This window comes from Suncus etruscus, chromosome 6 (genome assembly GCF_024139225.1).
Source record: "Suncus etruscus isolate mSunEtr1 chromosome 6, mSunEtr1.pri.cur, whole genome shotgun sequence".
Taxonomy (NCBI): domain Eukaryota; kingdom Metazoa; phylum Chordata; class Mammalia; order Eulipotyphla; family Soricidae; genus Suncus; species Suncus etruscus.
In genome coordinates this window covers 30,290,362-30,309,030 of record NC_064853.1, presented here as the reverse complement: position 1 = coordinate 30,309,030, position 18,669 = coordinate 30,290,362, and the positions used below count along the sequence as shown (strand labels likewise).

At 50.3% G+C, this 18,669-nt stretch overlaps 1 protein-coding gene across 1 annotated transcript; it reads left to right on the top strand.

Moving 5' to 3' along the window:
- Nucleotides 1-17,523: 17,523 nt before the first annotated feature.
- Nucleotides 17,524-18,291, top strand: FOXE3 (forkhead box E3). The gene has a single exon (XM_049775487.1). The coding sequence runs from the start codon at nucleotides 17,524-17,526 to the stop codon at nucleotides 18,289-18,291; it is 768 nt and encodes a 255-aa protein (XP_049631444.1).
- Nucleotides 18,292-18,669: the final 378 nt, after the last annotated feature.

The following is an 18,669-nucleotide window of genomic DNA, read 5'->3' as shown; positions in this document are numbered from 1 at the left end:
CCTTCTTCCTTCCTTCCTTACCCTTCCTTTCTTCTCCTTCCTTTCCTTTCTCTTCTTTCTTTCTTTCTTACTTTCTTTCTTTCTTTCTTTCTTTCTTTCTTCTCTTTCTCCCTTTCTACCTTTCTTCCTTTCTCCCTTCTCCCTCCCTCCTTCCTTCTTTCTCCTTCTTCTTTTTTTTTTTTTTTTTTTCTTTTTGGGTTTTTGGGCCACACCCAGCATTGCTCAGGGGTTACTCCTGGCTGTCTGCTCAGAAATAGCTCCTGGCAGGCACTGGGGGACCATATGGGACACCGGGATTCGAACCAACCACCCTTTGGTCCTGGATCGGCTGCTTGCAAGGCAAACGCATGCTGTGCTATCTCTCCGGGCCCTTTCTTTCTTTCCTTCTTTCCTTCTTTCTTTCCTTACTTTCTTTCTTTCTTTCTTTCTCTTCTTTCCTTTCTTTCTTTTCTTTCTTTCTTATCTTTCTTTCTTTCTTTCTTTCTCTTCTTTCTTTCTATTTTTCTTTTCTTTCTTTACCTTCCTTCCTTCCTTCCCCTTTCTTTCTTTCTTTCTTTCTTTCTTTCTTTCTTTCTTTCTTTCTTTCTTTCTTTCTTTCTTTCTTTCTTTCTTTCTTTCTTTCTTTCTTTCTTCTTTTTTTGACCACACCTAGTGGTGCTCAGGAGTCACTCTGGGCTCTGCTCTCAGGGAGCACTCCTGGCGCTGCTCAGGGAACCATATGCGATGTCAGAGATTGAACCTGAGTGTGCCACAAGCAAAGCGAACTCCCCTCCCACTGTGTTATTGCTCCGACTCGATTTTTCAAAAGAGGACATGGAGTCACTAGCTCAGAGTCACACAGCGAACAGTAACTGCAGACAGAAGCTCAGAAAAGTACCTAACTGCGCCCGTTTTGCCTACACACTGGAGAAAGACAAGTGCATACTGTGCTCTCTTCCTTCACAGTTTTTTGCTGTAAGGACTGGGACACACACTTGATTGAAGGGCTGCTCTCTCTTTGCAGTGCTCCCCCCCCCCCCCCGTGTCAGAGACTCCATTGCTCTTAGTCATGATGCCTATGCACACTTGGCTTGCTGACCACTGAAGATCAAATGTTTTGTTGCTGGAGTAGCATTTGGCATGTGGGGTAGTGTCAGGCATTGGACTTCAGGCCAGTAATCCTCAAACTATGGCCCGTTGGCCACATATTGTATTTGTTCTCGTTTTGTTTCTTCACTTCAAAATAAGCATATGCATGTGCGTAGGAATTTGTTCATAGTTTTGTTTTTACTATAGTCTGGCCCTCCAACAGTCTGAGGGACAATGAACTGGTCCCTGTTTAAAAATTTTGAGGACCACTGCTCCAGGCCTCACACAGGGCTGCGAGCACTTGCTCCTCTCCCCTCCCTGCTGACCCATACATCAGGACCTTTGAAGATATTGAATTGGGGGCAGACTTGTTAGGAAGCAATGGGCAGTTGACTTTCCTCCCCTATCCTGCTACCTTGGCTCCCTGCATTGAGAGGTGAGGAAGGAGTCAAGATGCTTTTGATTAACCAAGTAGGAGGAAAATCTCAACTGGAAATCCTCCACAGAACCTCCTGTATCTCTAGCTCACTGACTACAATTGGGCTCTGCTGCCTCTCCCATTGCTGCAGAGGTGGGACGGGGGCTGGGTTCTGTGAAAGGAAGACTGGGGTGGGGACTAGGATGACTTATGGATGCAGGGGGGGGGGTGTCTGGGAGAAGGGAGAAAGGAGAATCTCACGGGGAAAGGCCCCACAGCCAGAGGAGGGACCTCCACAGCTCCTTCCAGAAGAGAAGCTGCCTCCCTGGAAAAGTTAATTGAAAGCCCCTGGCTGGGGATGCTTGAAGGGATGCTGGAGCCAGTTCTGGAAGGCAGAGCCTGGCTCCTCTGCTTGCTAGTGTTGCAATATTGGGGCATCGGTTCCCACTTCGGTGCCTCATCTGTAGGATGAAAAGTCTCCAATGAAAGGGCTCCTGTCAGCTCCTTTCCCTGGGAAAGGACAGGGAGAAGGGGAGTCCATGCAGCTTACAGCTCAGGAAGCTCTGCTCAGCGGAGGCAGCCTCTGGCCACAGAGGCTGGGATTTGCCAAACAAACCCTAATCACTTAATGAGAAATGAAAATGGTGCCTGGTTCCTCCACTTAATTGCCCCCTTTGAAAACAGCACACGGGAGATTTCTAGTAATCACCATAATCGCCTCATAAAAACCCGAGAATTTGAAGACTGACATGCCTCGTTTCTGGGAGAAATTAGAGGCCAAAATTAAGGCAAAGAATTCCTAGCCTGCCTTGGCCTCAGATCCCTGGAATCCAGGACTCAGCTACAGTGGGTCTGCACAAGGGACAGCCTCTTGCCCGCAGACACAGGAGCTCTGAGTCAAACTGCGAGGATCCAGCCTGCTCCTGACTGGTCTCCTGTGCTGATTGATATGAGGGACCAGGGAAGGCAGATACAACTAGGTGGGGGGGGGGGCAGAGAATTGACAACCCTCAAGGGACAGGCCTAAGAGGCAGCTGCTGGAGGACATGAGTGAATAGGAAGCTACTAAGTCCAAGAGTAGTCCCTGGACTGAGAGATGGGAGGGGAGCTGGGCTGACCTGGCCTATGGGAAGCCACAGGCCTCTTAAGGTTCCGGCTTGCCCGGCATCTCCCTGCACATTTTCTAAGATGCTGAAAAGCAGAAGGTTCACTCACCTTCTGCTCAGCAGAAACCTGTCCCTTACTTCTCCTCCTGTTAACTGGGCTCGAAACCATGAACACTCAAGTTTGCAGTTCCTATCAGCTTCTCCCTTCCAGAGTAATTTCTAATTTTGTTCCCTTATTCTCCTCACTCGTTCCAAAACATTTGTGAAATCCTGATGAGCACTAGAAACCCTTAGTCTACCTTTTCCATGAAAATAATTAAATGTCTGATCATTTGCATTATAATTTTGGTAACATGAATAGAATGGTTTGTACATTCATGACACTTCTGGACACTGTTACTGTGCCCCACCGCACCCCCTAATGTGTCTAAGGACCCCCTACCCCCATGTCACCTCAAGTTCAGCTCTTTATCCTCCTCCCCACCTTGAGAATTTACATTCAAGACCAAGTGTTCATCATCGTTTGGTACTCTCTATTCCCTTGTTCTATTCTCTATTGTCATAGATGAATGCCATCACATGGTTATTTGTTCTCCCTCTGACTTACTTTGTTTAATAAGAGGTCCTACAGTTCGATCCACATTGCAGCTAATTAGAAAATTTCATCTTACTTGTTTTGGGAACACACCCAGTGATGCTCAGGACTTACTCCTGACTTTGTGCTCAGTGATCACTCCTGACAGATCTCAGAGGACCACATGGGATGCTGAGGATTGAGCCCCCATTGACTGTGTGCAAGGCAAGTGCCCTATTCATTGTACCATCTCTCCAGGTCCAAAAATTCATTTTTTCTTGGTTCTCATGCAGAAGGTGCTGCAGGTTCTCTTGGTCTCCATCGAGGAAAAGGAGGTATAGCCTGAAGCCTTTCTACACCATCTGTCCCCTGCTCCTGCAAAAAGGCCAGGGATTCCAGCTTCACTCCTTAATCTGGATCTGCTGACTCCCCGAAGTCAAGCCTCCCAACACCTTCCACACCCACTCAGATAGCCCCTTCCCTCCCTTCCTTTTTTTTTTTTTTTTTTTTTTTTTTTTTTAGATCCCTCTTGCACTGGATTTACCCAAGAGGGTGACAGCTGCAAATTGGGCTTAAGTCCCTCTGCCACATGCCACATGCCACCATCAGCTCCCCATGGCCAGTTTTTGCTTCTTTAGCCATGGAGGGAGAAGGGATGGCTGGCTCCCAGGCTGCCCTGGTGAAAGACCTGAGATATCAGCACTATGACCACAGGCAGCACAGGCACTGCAGCCCCTTTCTCTCACACCATCCTGCCCTCCAGTCTTGCCCCAGCCCCTCAGGAGGCTTGGTCAGTGCTGTGAAGAACAAGCCTGGATGTGTAACTGCACGTTAACAGAGAATAAATAGCAAGGTCTTGCAAGTTGGGAGTAGCACTGCAAATTAAACCTGTCTTTCCCCATGTACATCAGCTTGCCCTGGGCTAGCTTTGGAGCTATGGGCTACACCTCCTCCCACCTTCACACCTGCAGGTCCCCTAGGATCACATGACCAAGGTGAAGCATGGAAGGGGTGGCTCTACGTGATCCCAGCTCTGGAGGAGTGCTCCTCCTCTCACAACCTGAGGCCTTGCACATACCTATGCACACACCCTATATGGCAGGTCTAGTTATAGCTCCTAAAACCCATGAGAAGAGGTGCTCTTGGGCCCCTCAGATCTGTTCTCTGCTGGGTGGTAGACAGGAGTACCAGAAGATTGATGAAGAAGCAGCAATCATGGTTCTTTTTCCACATTTAACATGGATAGTGAACACAAAGGGCTACTGAACAAATTTCCTCCTATTGCATGGAATGCCACAGAGAAGCAGCTGGAGCTAGTCTGAGGCCAGGTGCAGGTCCATCCATGCAGAAACTGGTTCCTGCACAGATCCTTAGAATATAAGCAGCACGGCAGAGTGTCTAGGTGGGCATCCAAAGTCAGAGTCTGGGTAGGGAGGAGGAAGGCTTTGAACTGGGCTGTGATGGGGCTCCTAGTTTCTCAGTTGGCAAATCGACAGGACAGGACAGCAAACTGCCAGACATCTGGCCAGAGCTTAGACTGGACCTAATGCTCACCCTGTGGGATTTGCTTTGTAACTGACTCTCAGAAAAAGGCTCCCTGGGTCTATGCCTCCCAATCTTGCTTATACCTGCAGAAACAGAGGATGGCTTTGGATGGCTGCCCTGGTAGCAAACAGTCCCTTCTTTCCTGTCTACTGCTTCTCCTTCCCGCTGGCTCTCTCAGTGAGTCTCCCAGTTCAACCTTCATACTTCAGCTCCTAGCTTAGAAATTGCACCTCCAAGGACAGAGGACCTCAAACTCTGGGGCAATTCTCCCACATGCCAATCTACCCCATCAGACCCTCGGAGCAACTGAAGAACCATGGCTGTGTGCGGTGACCCTGCGCTCGGCAAAGGCGCTTTGCTATGCATCATGTTAGGACACTGTTTTTACAGCGAGGTTCACTAGAGCCAATTTAAACAAGGAAAGAATGATTGGGGATGTGTTTCCAGTAACCTAAGCCAGGAAAGGACTTGATCCAGATGGGGAAAGCCCTCCTTAGGAGCCTCAAGGTGGAGGTTCAGGGTGGGGTACCCTTTCTGGCCTCCACCTCTGCCTCTTGGATCCTGACTATCCCTCTTTATGGGAAAAGCCACAGGGCTTTCTCTGCACTGGGGAAAAATAGGGCTGCACTCGGAGCCCAGTGGGTGGGAGAAGAAGCTCTGCAGCCACCCTGCAGTGGTTTCCCCACTTTTCGGCCAGCTGCTTTGGGATGGGCCGGCAGCCTGGAGGTAACACCCATGGGAGTCATCTCCATTGTCTTGGGCTCCAGGGTGTGGGCTTTCTGAGAGAGGGGATGTCTTGATCAGAACAGACACCCTAAAGATGCTGATGTGTATCCAGTGCAGTGAGTGGTTGCTCATTCGGGCTCCAGACGACTTTCTAGTGGTTGGCTCTGAGACTTAAGAGGTTCCCTCCTCCTTGTACCCAGTGCTGGGGCACAAATTTCTGAAGTGCTCTTAAACTCTTTGGGGCTTTGGGTGTACTTGTTTCCTCTCTGAACCCTACTATATTCCCCTGTGAAGTAAGAGTAACAAGCTCCACCTCATAGAACTACTGGAAGAGGCTGGGTTGAGGCCCAGGATCCTCAAGAATGTGCCTAACTGGAGCAGGGTTAAATTGGGGTGACCACCAGGAAGAAGTCCCCTCCCAGTGTCCTGGCCATGCTGCCCTGTCTGCTCAATAGAACCGTTCCTCCTGTTCGGGGAAGCACCCCCATGAGTGTGATTTGTCAAGGAGAGAGCATGGATCACACTTCTCTGGGGAGATCCCTGTGGGCACACCATCTGCAGCTCTTATATCTCTATCTGCAGAATACTCATGAGCACAGAACAGCCACCAGCATGAGAGTGTGACGGTGGCATGACACCAAGTCCGTGTGTTTGGCTCTAGGTTTCTCTAATTTCAGCTTCATCCTTGCCCCACAAACGAATGAGTATTTCTTCCCTGGTTCTGTGTTTTGTTTTGTTTGTTCATACCTGTTGGTGCTAAGAGCTATGCCTGGCCTGGCTTTCTGCTCAGGACTGACCTCTGCAGTGCTTAGGAACCATATGAGGTGATCAAACCAGGCAGGGCTCAAACCAGTCAGCTAAATGCAAGACTAGCACCTTCCCTCTGTGAATTCTCTCCATGTCCTCTCTGTTTTTGCTATAATTTGAGTTAGTTGTTGTGGGGAGCCGAACTAATGGAACCTAGAACAAAGGTGCCTCAGAAATCCCTGACCTTGTTACCCACGTGACCAGAGGCACCCATGCCCTGAGGACAAAGGAAATAGACAAACACTAAAGTAAATTCAAAGCAGCCCAATACATCCAGCCAGAGAGAAAATTATAGAGCAACTTGCCTTTGTGTTAGCAAAAGATTAATATGTTTACAGCTGATGTTTTACTTGTGCTTGCTGAGTAAAATTTATAAGACCCTGTTTGGATCTTGTACTTTCAGTGTAATCTTGTGCTTTCAGTATAAACATGTGCTCAGGTCTACCTCTTTACCCCTCCCTATTACCTGCCCCCAGTTTATGCTAATGAGTGCTTGCAATTGTAATTGGTGGAAACCTGTAACACCCTCTGATGTATTTTGTCTTTAAAAGCTGATCTCCCTGGGCAATAAACCCCTTTTGAACAGTGTGAGTGTCTTGAGGGTCTTTCTTACAAACTTCTTAAGTTTTCTTTACAGATCGGACCTGCTCAAGTAAACCCACAAATTACTAGCAACCCTCATTTCCACACCCCTGAGGGTCGGGGGACCCCCACCGAGGGTTGCAAGTTGTCTGTCCTCTATGACCAAGAACTCCTGACAGTACCTTTTCCCTTCTTTCTGGAAGCTGCAGATCTCTTGTCTTCGTAATGATGGAACTGCTTCCTGCCCCTTCCTACATAGGCTCTAGTATTGTCTTTTCCCATCAAGTGGGTTAGTCAGCACCTACTGGGTGCCCCTAGTCCCTGGTTCTCTGAGGGATACTGGCTGACACTCTCTCTAGAAGGATTGCCATGTATGGCTCTCATGGCACACAGAGCTGTGGGTGAGTGGCAGGGTGTGAAAGCAACTTCAGCATGAAGTGGCAATGGCTGAGACCAAGGGGGACAAAAGCAGACTTACCCCCAGTTGGAAGGCTTTCTGGGATAAGTGGTAGGAACTGTGCTCTTGGAGGGGCTGCAGAGACAGTAGGGAATATTCCAGGGAGAAGATTAGCCTTTGTTATTTATTGGGGGGTTTGCGTAATACCTAGGCTGTGCTCAGGGTTTATGCCTGGTTCTACACTCAAGGGTCTTTTCTGGAAATCTTAGGGGACCATATGAGGATACTAGGGATCAAATCCAGGTTAGCCACATGCGAGGCAAGTGCCTTACCCACTGACTATCTCTCTGACCCCAAGATCCTGCCTTTGTGAAGGATCAAAGGCTAAGGAGAGAAAGTGGCATCTGGGGCCACCAGGGAAGGGACCCAAGTGTTGAGCTTATTTGTATTTTTCACTCATTAATTTCTGAAGAAACAACAGTAATTCTCCAGTTTTAAGCCTGGAATGCCCCCAGGATAGAGTCTTTGAACAGAAATGAAAAGAAGTGGTGACCACAGTAAAGTACAGGAAAGCAGCAGAGTAAAACATTCTTCCCAGAGGAGCTTCCTTCTAAGCTAAGGTCCAGACAGGGAAGTTAGCCCACAGCTGCATCCTATACAGGTCCTCTGCTGGGAGCATCTAACATTAGGGATCAGGGGCAAAACGACTGTAAAGTGGGTAGGGCATTTGCTTTGCACTTGGCCCACCTTGGTACTAATCTCGGCATCCCATAGGGTCCCCCAAGCCAGCAGGAATGATTTCTGATTGCAGAGCCAGAAATTTCTGAGCTCAGCCTCTGAGCACCATCAAGTGAGGCCCAGAAACAAACAAAAATAAAATAAAATAAAATTAGGGAGGTGGGGTTCTGGTGCTAAGTAGAGAGCAGGGGATGCTGCCCAGTCTGGCCTGGAAGGAGCAAAGAACTCAGTCTAGGTGTGAAGTGGTCTCAGTACCTCATGCATTATCGCTCCAGCCCCCAGAAGCACATATCTTAAGTCCTGGATTCATTCCCAACAGTGGAAGAGGTGGAGGAGCTAAAGAGAAAAAAAAAATAAGCACAGGGACATCCTGCTTTATTTCTCTTTGTCAGTGGGGAATAGGGGTTCACTTAATCATTTATTAAAATAACCACACTTAGAAAAGCACAAAATTGCCACAAATCCCAAACCTATCAGTCACAGATATTTCATCTGTAGTAGAGATAGAGCGATAGAACAGAATGTAGGACACACTTACCTTGCATGTGTCTAACCCAAGTTCAATCCCTGGCCCCTGATTTGGTCCCCTCAGCCCATCAGGAGTAATCCTTGCGAACAGAGTCAGGAGTAAGCCTTGAGCACTGTGTGTCCCCCAAACAAAACAAATCTGAGTTAGTTGATCCACAGAGAACTTGAATGCATAAAAACCACACATTTTTAAAATGCTGAACTTCTTGTTCTCCTAATGTCTCCTCAAAATTCAGCATGAAATGGATTTTAAAAAATGTGAGGTCATGATGCAAATGCTTTGGAGTAAGAGTGAAATCCTCCTAGACAACAGAAGAAACTATGTGTGCATGGTTTTTCAAGGATTGCTTAAGCTATGTGTAGACTCCATGGGCTCTGCTGAGACAGCTTGCCTTCTTCAGGAAATTTGAAGGTCCCGGGTCCAGAAATGGCTCTTTGCCCAGCTTGACAATGAAGCCATGAAAGCCAGCACTGCTGAGAATCACAGGGAAGGGAAGCCAGAACTTTTGGTCTCCTGCTTCTGCTGCTTCTTGTTGGGAAGAAGGCAGACTTTCTTGCAGCCTTTATGGCTCTGAGCTGAGATTTTCTGTCACTGGGATGGAGGCCTTTTGAATGATAAAGCCCTTCTGTTCCATCTTCCACTTTGCAGTTGGGATAGTTATTCACAGAAACCTTATCATTCCATTTCCTGGTTCTGGTTCTTTCAAGCTTCTGGGATAAAGGCTTTCACTCCATAGAACTTTGGTACCTACTTCTCATGCCCAATGCACTGTGGCATAGGGCAACTATTTCATAAACTCTGTGAAATAAACACAAAAGAGCTGAGTTGTGCCAACTTGCTTTGGGAACCTCAGGCTAGGCTCCCCTTTCTGAACCTCAGCATCCAAAAATGTGAAGATGGTAGATTAGACTCCAGCAGCTATTTCAGAAAAGACCTGAAGAATAGCTTTCAGCAGCTATAGATTGATTGTAGCTATGCTTTGACTATCTACTGCTGGTTTAAAATGGGAGCAACAGGGGCCGACCCAGGTTTGACTCTTGGCATCCCATAGGGTTCCCTGAGCCCACCAGGAGTGAGTCCTCAGCACAGAGCCAGAAGTAACCCTGAGCAAGTCTGGGTGTGGCCTCAAAACAAAACAAAATTGGAGTGACAGCCAAGTTTTGCCTGAGACCATTAGTCATAGCAGCATCTCCACTCATCTGTGTGTGTGAGTGAGACCTCATAACATTCACTTTGCAGGGGATACAGATGCCTTCTGTTTTCCAGCTTCCTGGCACAGGCTGAGGGGCCTGGAGATTGGAAATCACTGTCCTTGATCATCTCTGAGTTTTTTTCTTACTCCAGACTTTGGTGTCTCTGCTTGTCTGCTGGGCGCCATCATGGTGGTGTCCTTTGGCTCAGGACCACACCATGCCACTCCTTCTCCTGCAGTATTGGCACCCCTGGCATAGCCAGATGACACCATTCTCAGTTGCCCTGGGAAAGGAGCAGAAGGGAGGCTTGAGAGCCCTGAGATTATTCGGGGTCCAGGGGCGAGGTCGCCAGCAGAATGCTGACAGCCTGAAATGACACAGAACATACTTCACATGCCGAGTGTGTGGTTTAGGAGCGGCTGGAATTACACCCTCAGGGCTGAGCCAACATTGTCTGAGTCTGCTGAGCCTGAATGAGCTGAGTCTGGACCCTGCGAGGGTGAGGACTGCGTGGGGGGTCCCACCCAGAGCCTCGGAACAGAGCCGACTTGAGGGGGGTAAGGGAAGAAGGTAGGTTCCTAGCTAGAAGTCAGGCCAGGCCCGGGAGGACATTTGTTCAGTATTCATTCATTCCACAAGGCAATCCATCAGTCATTCAAGCAGTAGTTCCTGGACTGGGCAGCTCTGCAGCCTGGCATGAGGTCTGAGATGAACCAGATACAGTCTGAGGCACTGGCTGAGGATTCTCTGGGTCTGACAAGGCTGGGGGTCTGCTGCCTTTTTCTAGTGAGAAAGGACGGAGAAATTGGGCGATGCTTTCTAACATGAAAGCCATTATCTTTTGGAGTGGCTTATGAAGGACAGACAGTATACGCTGCAGGTCAAGGAAGATGAGTTTCTCCTGGGGGAGGCCACTGGAGAAGGGGTGATGACCTCTCGATGAGCTCAGGCAGCCATAGGTTCTTGTTTGCCTATGTGGAGATGGGATCTTTGAGAGGGACAACTGGAGATGGAGAGTCTGGATGGGGAACGGGACCACCTATGTCTCTGCAGCTGGCAAAGAAGGCTTCATTCACTGCTTGAGGAGGTGCTGGGTCCCCCCTCCAAATATCACTGTGTGTGGACATTCTGAGTGGTTGCAAGTCAGCAAGAAGGGGTAGGGGTGAAATTGATAAGAAATAAGAGCCTGGGGCCGGGCGGTGGCGCTGGAGGTAAGGTGCCTGCCTTGCCTGCGCTAGCCTAGGACGGACTGCGGTTCGATCCCCCGGTGTCCCATATGGTCCCCCAAGAAGCCAGGAGCAACTTCTGAGCGCATAGCCAGGAGTAGCCCCTGAGCGGCACAGGGTGTGGCCCAAAAACTTAAAAAAAAAAAAGAAAAAAAAAAAAGAAATAAGAGCCTGGTGTTACGGGCTTAGTTGTGTGGCCTCCACCACTCTTGTGAAGGACTGATCTCACTTGGGTGTGTTTAGGGGGCACTCAGGTGTTTGAGCAAGGCCCACTGGTGAGGGATCAAGATGTGTACTAAATGGAGAGTGGGAAATGCGTGGCTTGAGAATGGACACATGAGCAAAGATGAAGAAGGGGCCAGAGAAGAGAAAAGAGCTGAGAGATACGTACTGGAGAACCAATGCAGCTGGGTGATCAACTGGAGGGAGCAGAGAAGGAAGGACGGTGGCCAGCTCCCAGACCTCTGAGCTGAGAGGGCCAGAGGTTCTCTCACCTCCTGTCTAGGCTGAGGGAATGATGATCCCCAAGGAGCCAGAGCCCCAGTTCACACCCCACACTCAGCCCACCCGCACACAGCCCCGCCTCGTTCCTCTCCAGAGTCCTCCCTGATGGAAAGCAGGACTTCTTAAATTCTTTCCACTCTGAAACCCCTTTCCATGCAAGGAAAGAAAGATGAGCGAGAGTTGCTGAAACACCTTGGGTTCATTACATAGTTGATTTTAATTTCATTTTTGATTACTGTGCATTCAGAAACCTCTTACAGTTGCCAATTTTTTTCATGCCCTCAGATTTAGTTACAAATCTCCATGTGGAATCCTGAGACACCCCACTTCAAGTTAAGAAGGTAGGATTGAAACCAGGGGTTTGATTGCATCATTGCCCTGCCAATGTTATTTTTTTTCTCCTTACCTTTGTTGATTTTGTTGTGATGATGGGGAGAGGATGGGGTACAAGAGGAAGATGGGGGAAAAGGGGATTAGATGGTTGTGGTATCACCTCCCTTTCTCAGGCTTTCCAAATGCTCCATACTGGCTGTGGAATGATCCCCATTCAGTTGAGTGGACAAGTGAAGTTCTGTACAGCATGACTCCATCCAGCTTCTTGGTCTTGGTGCCTCTAGAATGTCCCAGAAATGACAACACAAAACCAGTAGCTAACAGATACACTGTGTTGGGATATGCCAGGGACCTATATGGACCTATATATGGTGTATTCTTAGCTCATGGCACTCTGAGACACTGACAGCCTTGCATTTCTCAGGATGGGCACATACTCGTTTGGGCACCCATGGTTTTGTGATCTGGCCTCCAGTTCTCTGATGTATATTTAGGGGCCATCAGTTTGCACAGGGAGTATTTCTCTGCAGTGTGCTGGGACCCTGCCACAGGGAAAAGTAGTGGACTCAGGGGGCAGACTCAGTGCAAAAGACGCACATAGCCAGCAGGGTGAGTGTAGACCCTGAGTAGAGGGGACTGGCAAGGCTCTGACCTGGACTAGGCCTTGGGCCCCCTGGGTGGGGCTGTACCTGCTCCTGGGCACCAGCTCAGCTGACCCACCTCTCGGTTTTGCAGTCTCTTTCCTGCCCAAACTATGTACCATCCACCTTGTGGGAGAATGTATGTGTGGTTCCCCCAGAGCACAGAGCTGCAAAGATTCCTCACTGACCAAACTTTTGGCCTGGCCAAATGGAAGTGCTTGAGGACTAGTCACACAAGGGGTTCCCTGAGGCTAGAGCAATAGTACAATAAACAGGGCACTAGTCTTGCATGTGACTGAACCCAGATTCCATTCCCAACAGCCCACATGTCCCCTGAGCACTACCAGGAGTGCAGAGCCAGGAGTAATTCCTGAACATCAATGGGTGTGGCACAAAAGCAAAATAAAAAAGGGACCCCTCATTTTCAGGGGTTCCCTGATACCCTCCTTAGAGACAGAGGGATACTTAAACATGTGTCGTCTGTCTTGCGCCTGATTCAGAACCCTGAGTGTTCCAGAGGGCCCAGGTGGAGCTACTTCCACTCTCCTCAGTGAAAAAAGGCCCCATAGCATGAGGTCCCAGCCATATAGACATGTCCCAATTCCCCCGCAGAACAGGATCCCAGCCCTCCTGGGACTATGAGCCCTGATTGCTGTGAAAGGGTCATCTTTACCATCTGTTGGGCAGCTCTGGTTTGGGAGGCAAGAGAGGGCCTAGAAGAAGGAAGCCTGCTGCAGCCCTTAGGTCTTGGGAGAACATTGGGTAGATCTGAAATTCCCTATGTTTGATCTAAAACACCCCTTCTACAGCTTTTGGGTGTGTGTGCAGGTGAGGAATAAACAACTTGGGGGAGAAGTCTTAGATGAGCAGTTTGAGGGATATTCCAGGACCACTTCTGAGGCCTTAATAACAGCTCTCTCTTGCTCCTTTGGCCCATTTTGGGCTATATAGTTCTTTCTCTCCTAAACTCAACCCTAAACTCAAGGGTCAATCCTAGGGCCCCCTAGAGGGTGTAGAACTTTGGGGGCAAAGATATAAAGTGACTTTTATCCTCAGCCCTCTCTCTCTGGCAAAAGCCCAAGCCTGACCCTCTACTCCTGGCTCTAAAGCAGGATGGGCTTCTCAGAGCCCTCTGAGGGTGGATCAGAGACTTTGGGGTTAATGCTAACAGATCTGGATGGGGTGGAAATTTCCACTCTATCTAGGGAGCCATCAGTGCTATGTGCCCTGACCTGGGCCTTTGGCCTCCAAAGGGCAATGGAAAGGCTGGCCTCAGGGCCAACCCCTGACTATTAATCCCTCCTGCCAGCCTGAATATCCACCCAGCATGGTCAGACAAAGGACTGCCCAGCATAGCCACTATGTTCCTCCTGCCCCAGGGGCTCGAAGCAGACACACTGGGTTGCCTAGAATCCAGGCCCATGAGAAAGTGCTGCCTTCAAGGGCCATCTTATGCCCGGATGCTCAGCCACATCGAGTTCGGCCCAGGGACTGTGAAAAGAGGGCCCAGAGATGCTGAAAACATGGATTAGCCCTCGGGCCACCCCCTGACACTAGCAGGCTCAGCTCCAGGAAGCTGGCCCAAGGGAGGGGCCGGCAGGCATGGAGAACTGGAAAAGTCAAGTTGGGGGGGGGGGAGAAATGGGTCTCACTTCTTTGGCCAGTTCCCTATTTCCACCATTTAGAATCAGTACAGCCAACTGCATATTCAGTATCATTTATTGTACACTACCATGTCTCAGGCACTACAGCGAAAAAGAGAAAGGAAAGAAGAGTCTAGGGTCACACCGACCCAGAATACCCCTGATCTTTGTTCTCTGGAGTCACACTGACTATTATTACTTGGGTGGGAAAAAGGATGAGAAAACTGCAAACTTCCACAGGCAATGTAAGACAAGTGTGTGGCTGGAGGCTGCAGAGACTTCAGCCATATGGGAAGGTACTAAAAAAAAAAAAACAACAACAAAAAAACCACTGAGTTGGGTTCTCACCTGAGTCAAGCTAAAGGACTGCCTGCTTCATTGGAAATAATTTAAATTCTAGAATCAGTTCTTTGGTTTTGTCTCTCTCCCTTTCTGGTTTGCTACTAGAAATTCTAGTTGTGCTATAGGAAAAAAAAAAACCTCTATTACCAAGTTGCAACATGGTTAAGAATTCAGGATCTCCCGTGACCTTCCTAGCACAGAGAGGGCTCACCTCACATCAAGTGAGGACACTGATTCTGAGGTCCTTGTCCCTCAGCTCTTGGAGCTGGATTCCCTGCTTGTCAGCTACAATTGCCAGGCCTTAATGGAGGGGTTACGGGTGCGAAGGCTGTTCAGTGAGCTCCTGTGCGGTAGATGCAGGCCAGGCTGATGCAGGAGACCACATGATGAGGAATCTGGAGAGGCCAGCAGGATTGAAAAATGACTCATATACAGGTTATCCAAGAAAGAAAAAGTGAGAGAGAAATAGAAGGGAGGGGGAATTTCTGCCACAGAGAGGGCAAGGGGGGAAAGGCAAGAGGGAAACTGGGACTTTGGTGGTGGAAATAAACACTGGTGAAGGGATGGGTATTGAATATTATATAACTAAAACACAGTCTTGAACAACTTTGGTTATTATTTATTTATTTATTTATTTTTCCTCTGTTTTGTTTCTGGACCATACCAACAGGGTATTACTCCTGGCTCAGAGCTCACACAAATTACTCCTGACAGGCTAGGGGGGACCATATAGGTTGCGAGGATAGAACCCGGGTCTTCCATGTGCAAGGCCAAAGATCCTACCTGCTGTACTGTCACTTCAGCCCCATGAATAAATTTTTTTTTTTTTTGGTTTTTGGGTCACACCCTGCAAGCGCTCAGGGGTTACTCCTGGATCCTATGCTCAGAAATTGCTCCTGCAGGCTCAGGGGACCATATAGGATGCAGGGATTCGAACCACAACCTTCTACATGCAAGGCAAACTGCCTTACCTCCATGCTAATTCTCCGGCCCTCATGAATAAATTTTTTTAACTGTAAAAAAACCAACTACAATCATATTATGAATAACCTTTACAATCCATGGTGATTAAATAACTTTTTTTAAAAATCCTATAAAAAGATGGGGCCAGAGAGATAGATGGATGGTAAGGCATTTGCCTTGCATACAGAAAGGACGGTGGTTCAAGTCCCGGCATCCCAATTGGCCCCCGAGCTGCCAGGAAGATCTTCTGAGCGCTAGAGCCAGGAGTAGCCCCTGAGCGCTGTGGGGTGTGACCCAAAAACCAAAATAAATAAATAAACAAAAATCTATAAAAAGAAAAAGAAAATGGCCAGATGTGGGAGTGAAGAGAGAAAGTAGATCCCTAAGATAAACGTTTCTGATGGGGTTGGGGGTCTCTTGGCTGAAATCTGGACCATGAAAGGTGCAGGGGGTGGTGGAGGTTGAGCTTGGTTGAGCATGATGTCCAGTGGATGTTTGGCCTTTAAGCCTAGGGGTCTTGAAGATATTTGAGCATCATATTTTTCTTAACAGCTGGGATGGTAGGAGTTGGAAGAGCTCGAGGGTAAATGGTTTCTAAAGTTTGACCTCTCAGCATAACATTGGTGCTGGGTTTTGAACCCCAGCATGAATTCCAGCTCTGCTGCTTGTGAAGTTGGATTAATCACCAGTTAACCCTTTGGGCCCAACTTTCCTCCTCTGTTAAAGAGGATGATAAAGGGGCTAGCAGTATGGTGATTAAGGCACATCCCAGTATGCACCCAGACATTGATTCCATTCCCAGCAGCACACAGTCCCTGAGTACTACTAGGTATAGATGGCCCTCGGACCTGTGGTATCCTGGATAGTCAGCAGCATTAAAGAGCCAAACAACATCACATCCTCAGAATTTTGCACTGAACTGCAGACCTGGCTGACTGAGAATTACTGCTGGGGCCATTGAGTCTCCTGAGAACTGCTTGGGAGAAAAAAGAAAAAGAGAGAGTAATGCAAGTATACAGTGCTGACCTTATAAGGGGTACAATTCAGTGAAGTGATGTGCACAACCAAAGATATTTGCTGCAACTTCCAGCCTCAACCTGGGACTGGAGCTGGGAGAGTGAGCCTTGAGCTCTGGAATCTGGATGCCGGATGCCGCTGTGGCCTCCAAGTTTGGTCATCCCAGGGTGAGGCAAGTGAGAAACCTAGGCCCAAACTTGGGAGGTCTTGACTTCCTCCCTCCGTCCCTCCCTCCCTTCCCTCACCTCCCTCCCTCCCTCCCTCCCTCCCCTTACCTTCCCCTTCCCTCCCTCCCCTCCCTCCCCTCCCTCCCTCCCTCCCTCCCTCTTTCCCTTTCCTCTCCTTCCTTACTTCCTTCCTTCCTTCCTTCCCTTCCTTACTTCCTGTCCTTTCCTTCCCATTCCTTCCTTCCTTCTCCTCCTTCCTTCCTTCCCTTCCTTCCCTTCCTTCCTTGTCAACACCCAGCAGTGCTTAGGGGTATACTCCTGGCTATTACGCTCAGAAATTGCTCCTGGCAGGCTCAGGGGACCATATGGAGATGTCGTGATTCGAACCACTGTCCTTCTGCCTGCAAGGCTAACACCCTACCCTCCTTGCATTTCTCCGGTCCTTCGAGACCTTGACTTTCAAGTACCAGCCCCAGACTCCCTTCCAACAGGCTTCAGAGCCTCAAGTCTTGGTGGAATCCGACTCTTCTCCACTGCCTCCTGTCCTGTCTGTCTATCTGGGAAGGCCTGACACCTCTTAGCAGGAACTTGCAGGAAACTGGGCAGCAGAGAAACTGGGCATGGGGAGTACATCATATTGGGGGTGGGGAGAGGATCAGGGTTCTCTGAGCAAATTGACCCATTAGACAATGGCCTAGATTGAGGGTGGAGCAAGAAGTGAAAGGGGCAGATCTGATGGGGGAGAAGCCTCCAGGAAGGGTGTCAGGGAGAAGTGGAAAGGGACGAGGCGGGCAGGCGGGGTCTGGGAAAGACTGACCCAAAGGGATGAGACCCAGGGAGGGGCGAAATGGGGATGGGGGAGGTTCTGGGGGGACTGAATGTAGTAAGTGGACTGGAAAAGCACCCGAGGGGGAGGCGCTGGCTATGGGGGGATGTCCGAGCCCCTTCCCCTGGCCGTGTCCATATAAAGCAGGTCGGCGGGCAGGGGGCCGTGGAACCGCGCCATGGAGCCGTCTTCCGCCTTCCCAGCCCTGCCCGGTGTCGCGCCATCGGGGCCACTGCTGTCACCGCTCTCCGGGGCCGAGCCGGGCGCGCAGGCGGGGGGCCCGGGGCTCGCGGATCGGGAGGCTGCGGCGGGGGGCTCGGGGCGCCGGCGGCGGCAGCGGCCCCTGCCACGCGGGAAGCCGCCCTACTCGTACATCGCGCTCATCGCCATGGCCCTGGCCCACGCGCCGGGCCGCCGCCTCCCGCTGGCCGCCATCTACCGCTTCATCAGCGAGCGCTTCGCCTTCTACCGCGACGGCCCGCGCCGGTGGCAGAACAGCATCCGCCACAACCTCACGCTCAACGACTGCTTCGTCAAGGTGCCCCGCGAGCCGGGCCACCCGGGCAAGGGCCACTTCTGGACGCTCGACCCGGCGGCCGCGGACATGTTCGACCACGGCAGCTTCCTACGGCGCCGCAAGCGCTACAAGCGCGCCCCGCAACCTGCACCCGCGCCCGGCCCCGCGCTGCTCCCGCCGCCGCCCGTCGAGCCCGGCCCCGCGGCCCCGCCAGCTCGCCTCTTCGCGGTCGACAGCCTGCGGCACCTGCCACCACCCGAGCTGGCCGGGCTGGGGGGCCCCGAGCCGCCCTGCTGCGCCCCGCCGATCTACGCGCCCTGCCCTGAGCGCCTGGGTTTGCTCCCCGAGAGAATCCTGGGCCCGATCGCCCCCGGGGATCCCTACCTGAGGCCTCCAGGCTTCGGGTCTGCGCTGGAGCACTATCCTTGAGCCTCTTCCCCGGCCTTCCTTCCCCCCTGGAGGACCCCTTGTCCCTCCTCCCCTCCATGCACCTCCAGGACATGCATCGGTTCTCTTCGTGTCCTAAGCCCTAAGTTTCCTCGAACCTCCCTCCCCTGGACTGCTTCCCCGGCCCCAAACCCAGGTGTCCCGGTTGCATCTCTCTTCCTCTCTCTTCCCTGACATTCCCAGACCACACTGGTAGGGGTGTCTGGCCGCACAGCGCAATCACGTTCAGTGGGTCTCTCTGGGTTTCTGGTCAAATCAAGCCCTTGGAATCTAGCCCTTCCGTCTTTAAACCCTTTCTACCGCCGCCTCCAGTTCCCCGCACAGCGGTTTCGGTTGCTTGCTTGCTTGCTTGCTTACCCG

What these genes read in the sequence shown, in the direction of transcription:
- FOXE3 (XM_049775487.1), top strand. Translation starts at nt 17,524, where the DNA reads ATGGAGCCGTCTTCCGCCTTCCCAGCCCTGCCCGGTGTCGCGCCATCG.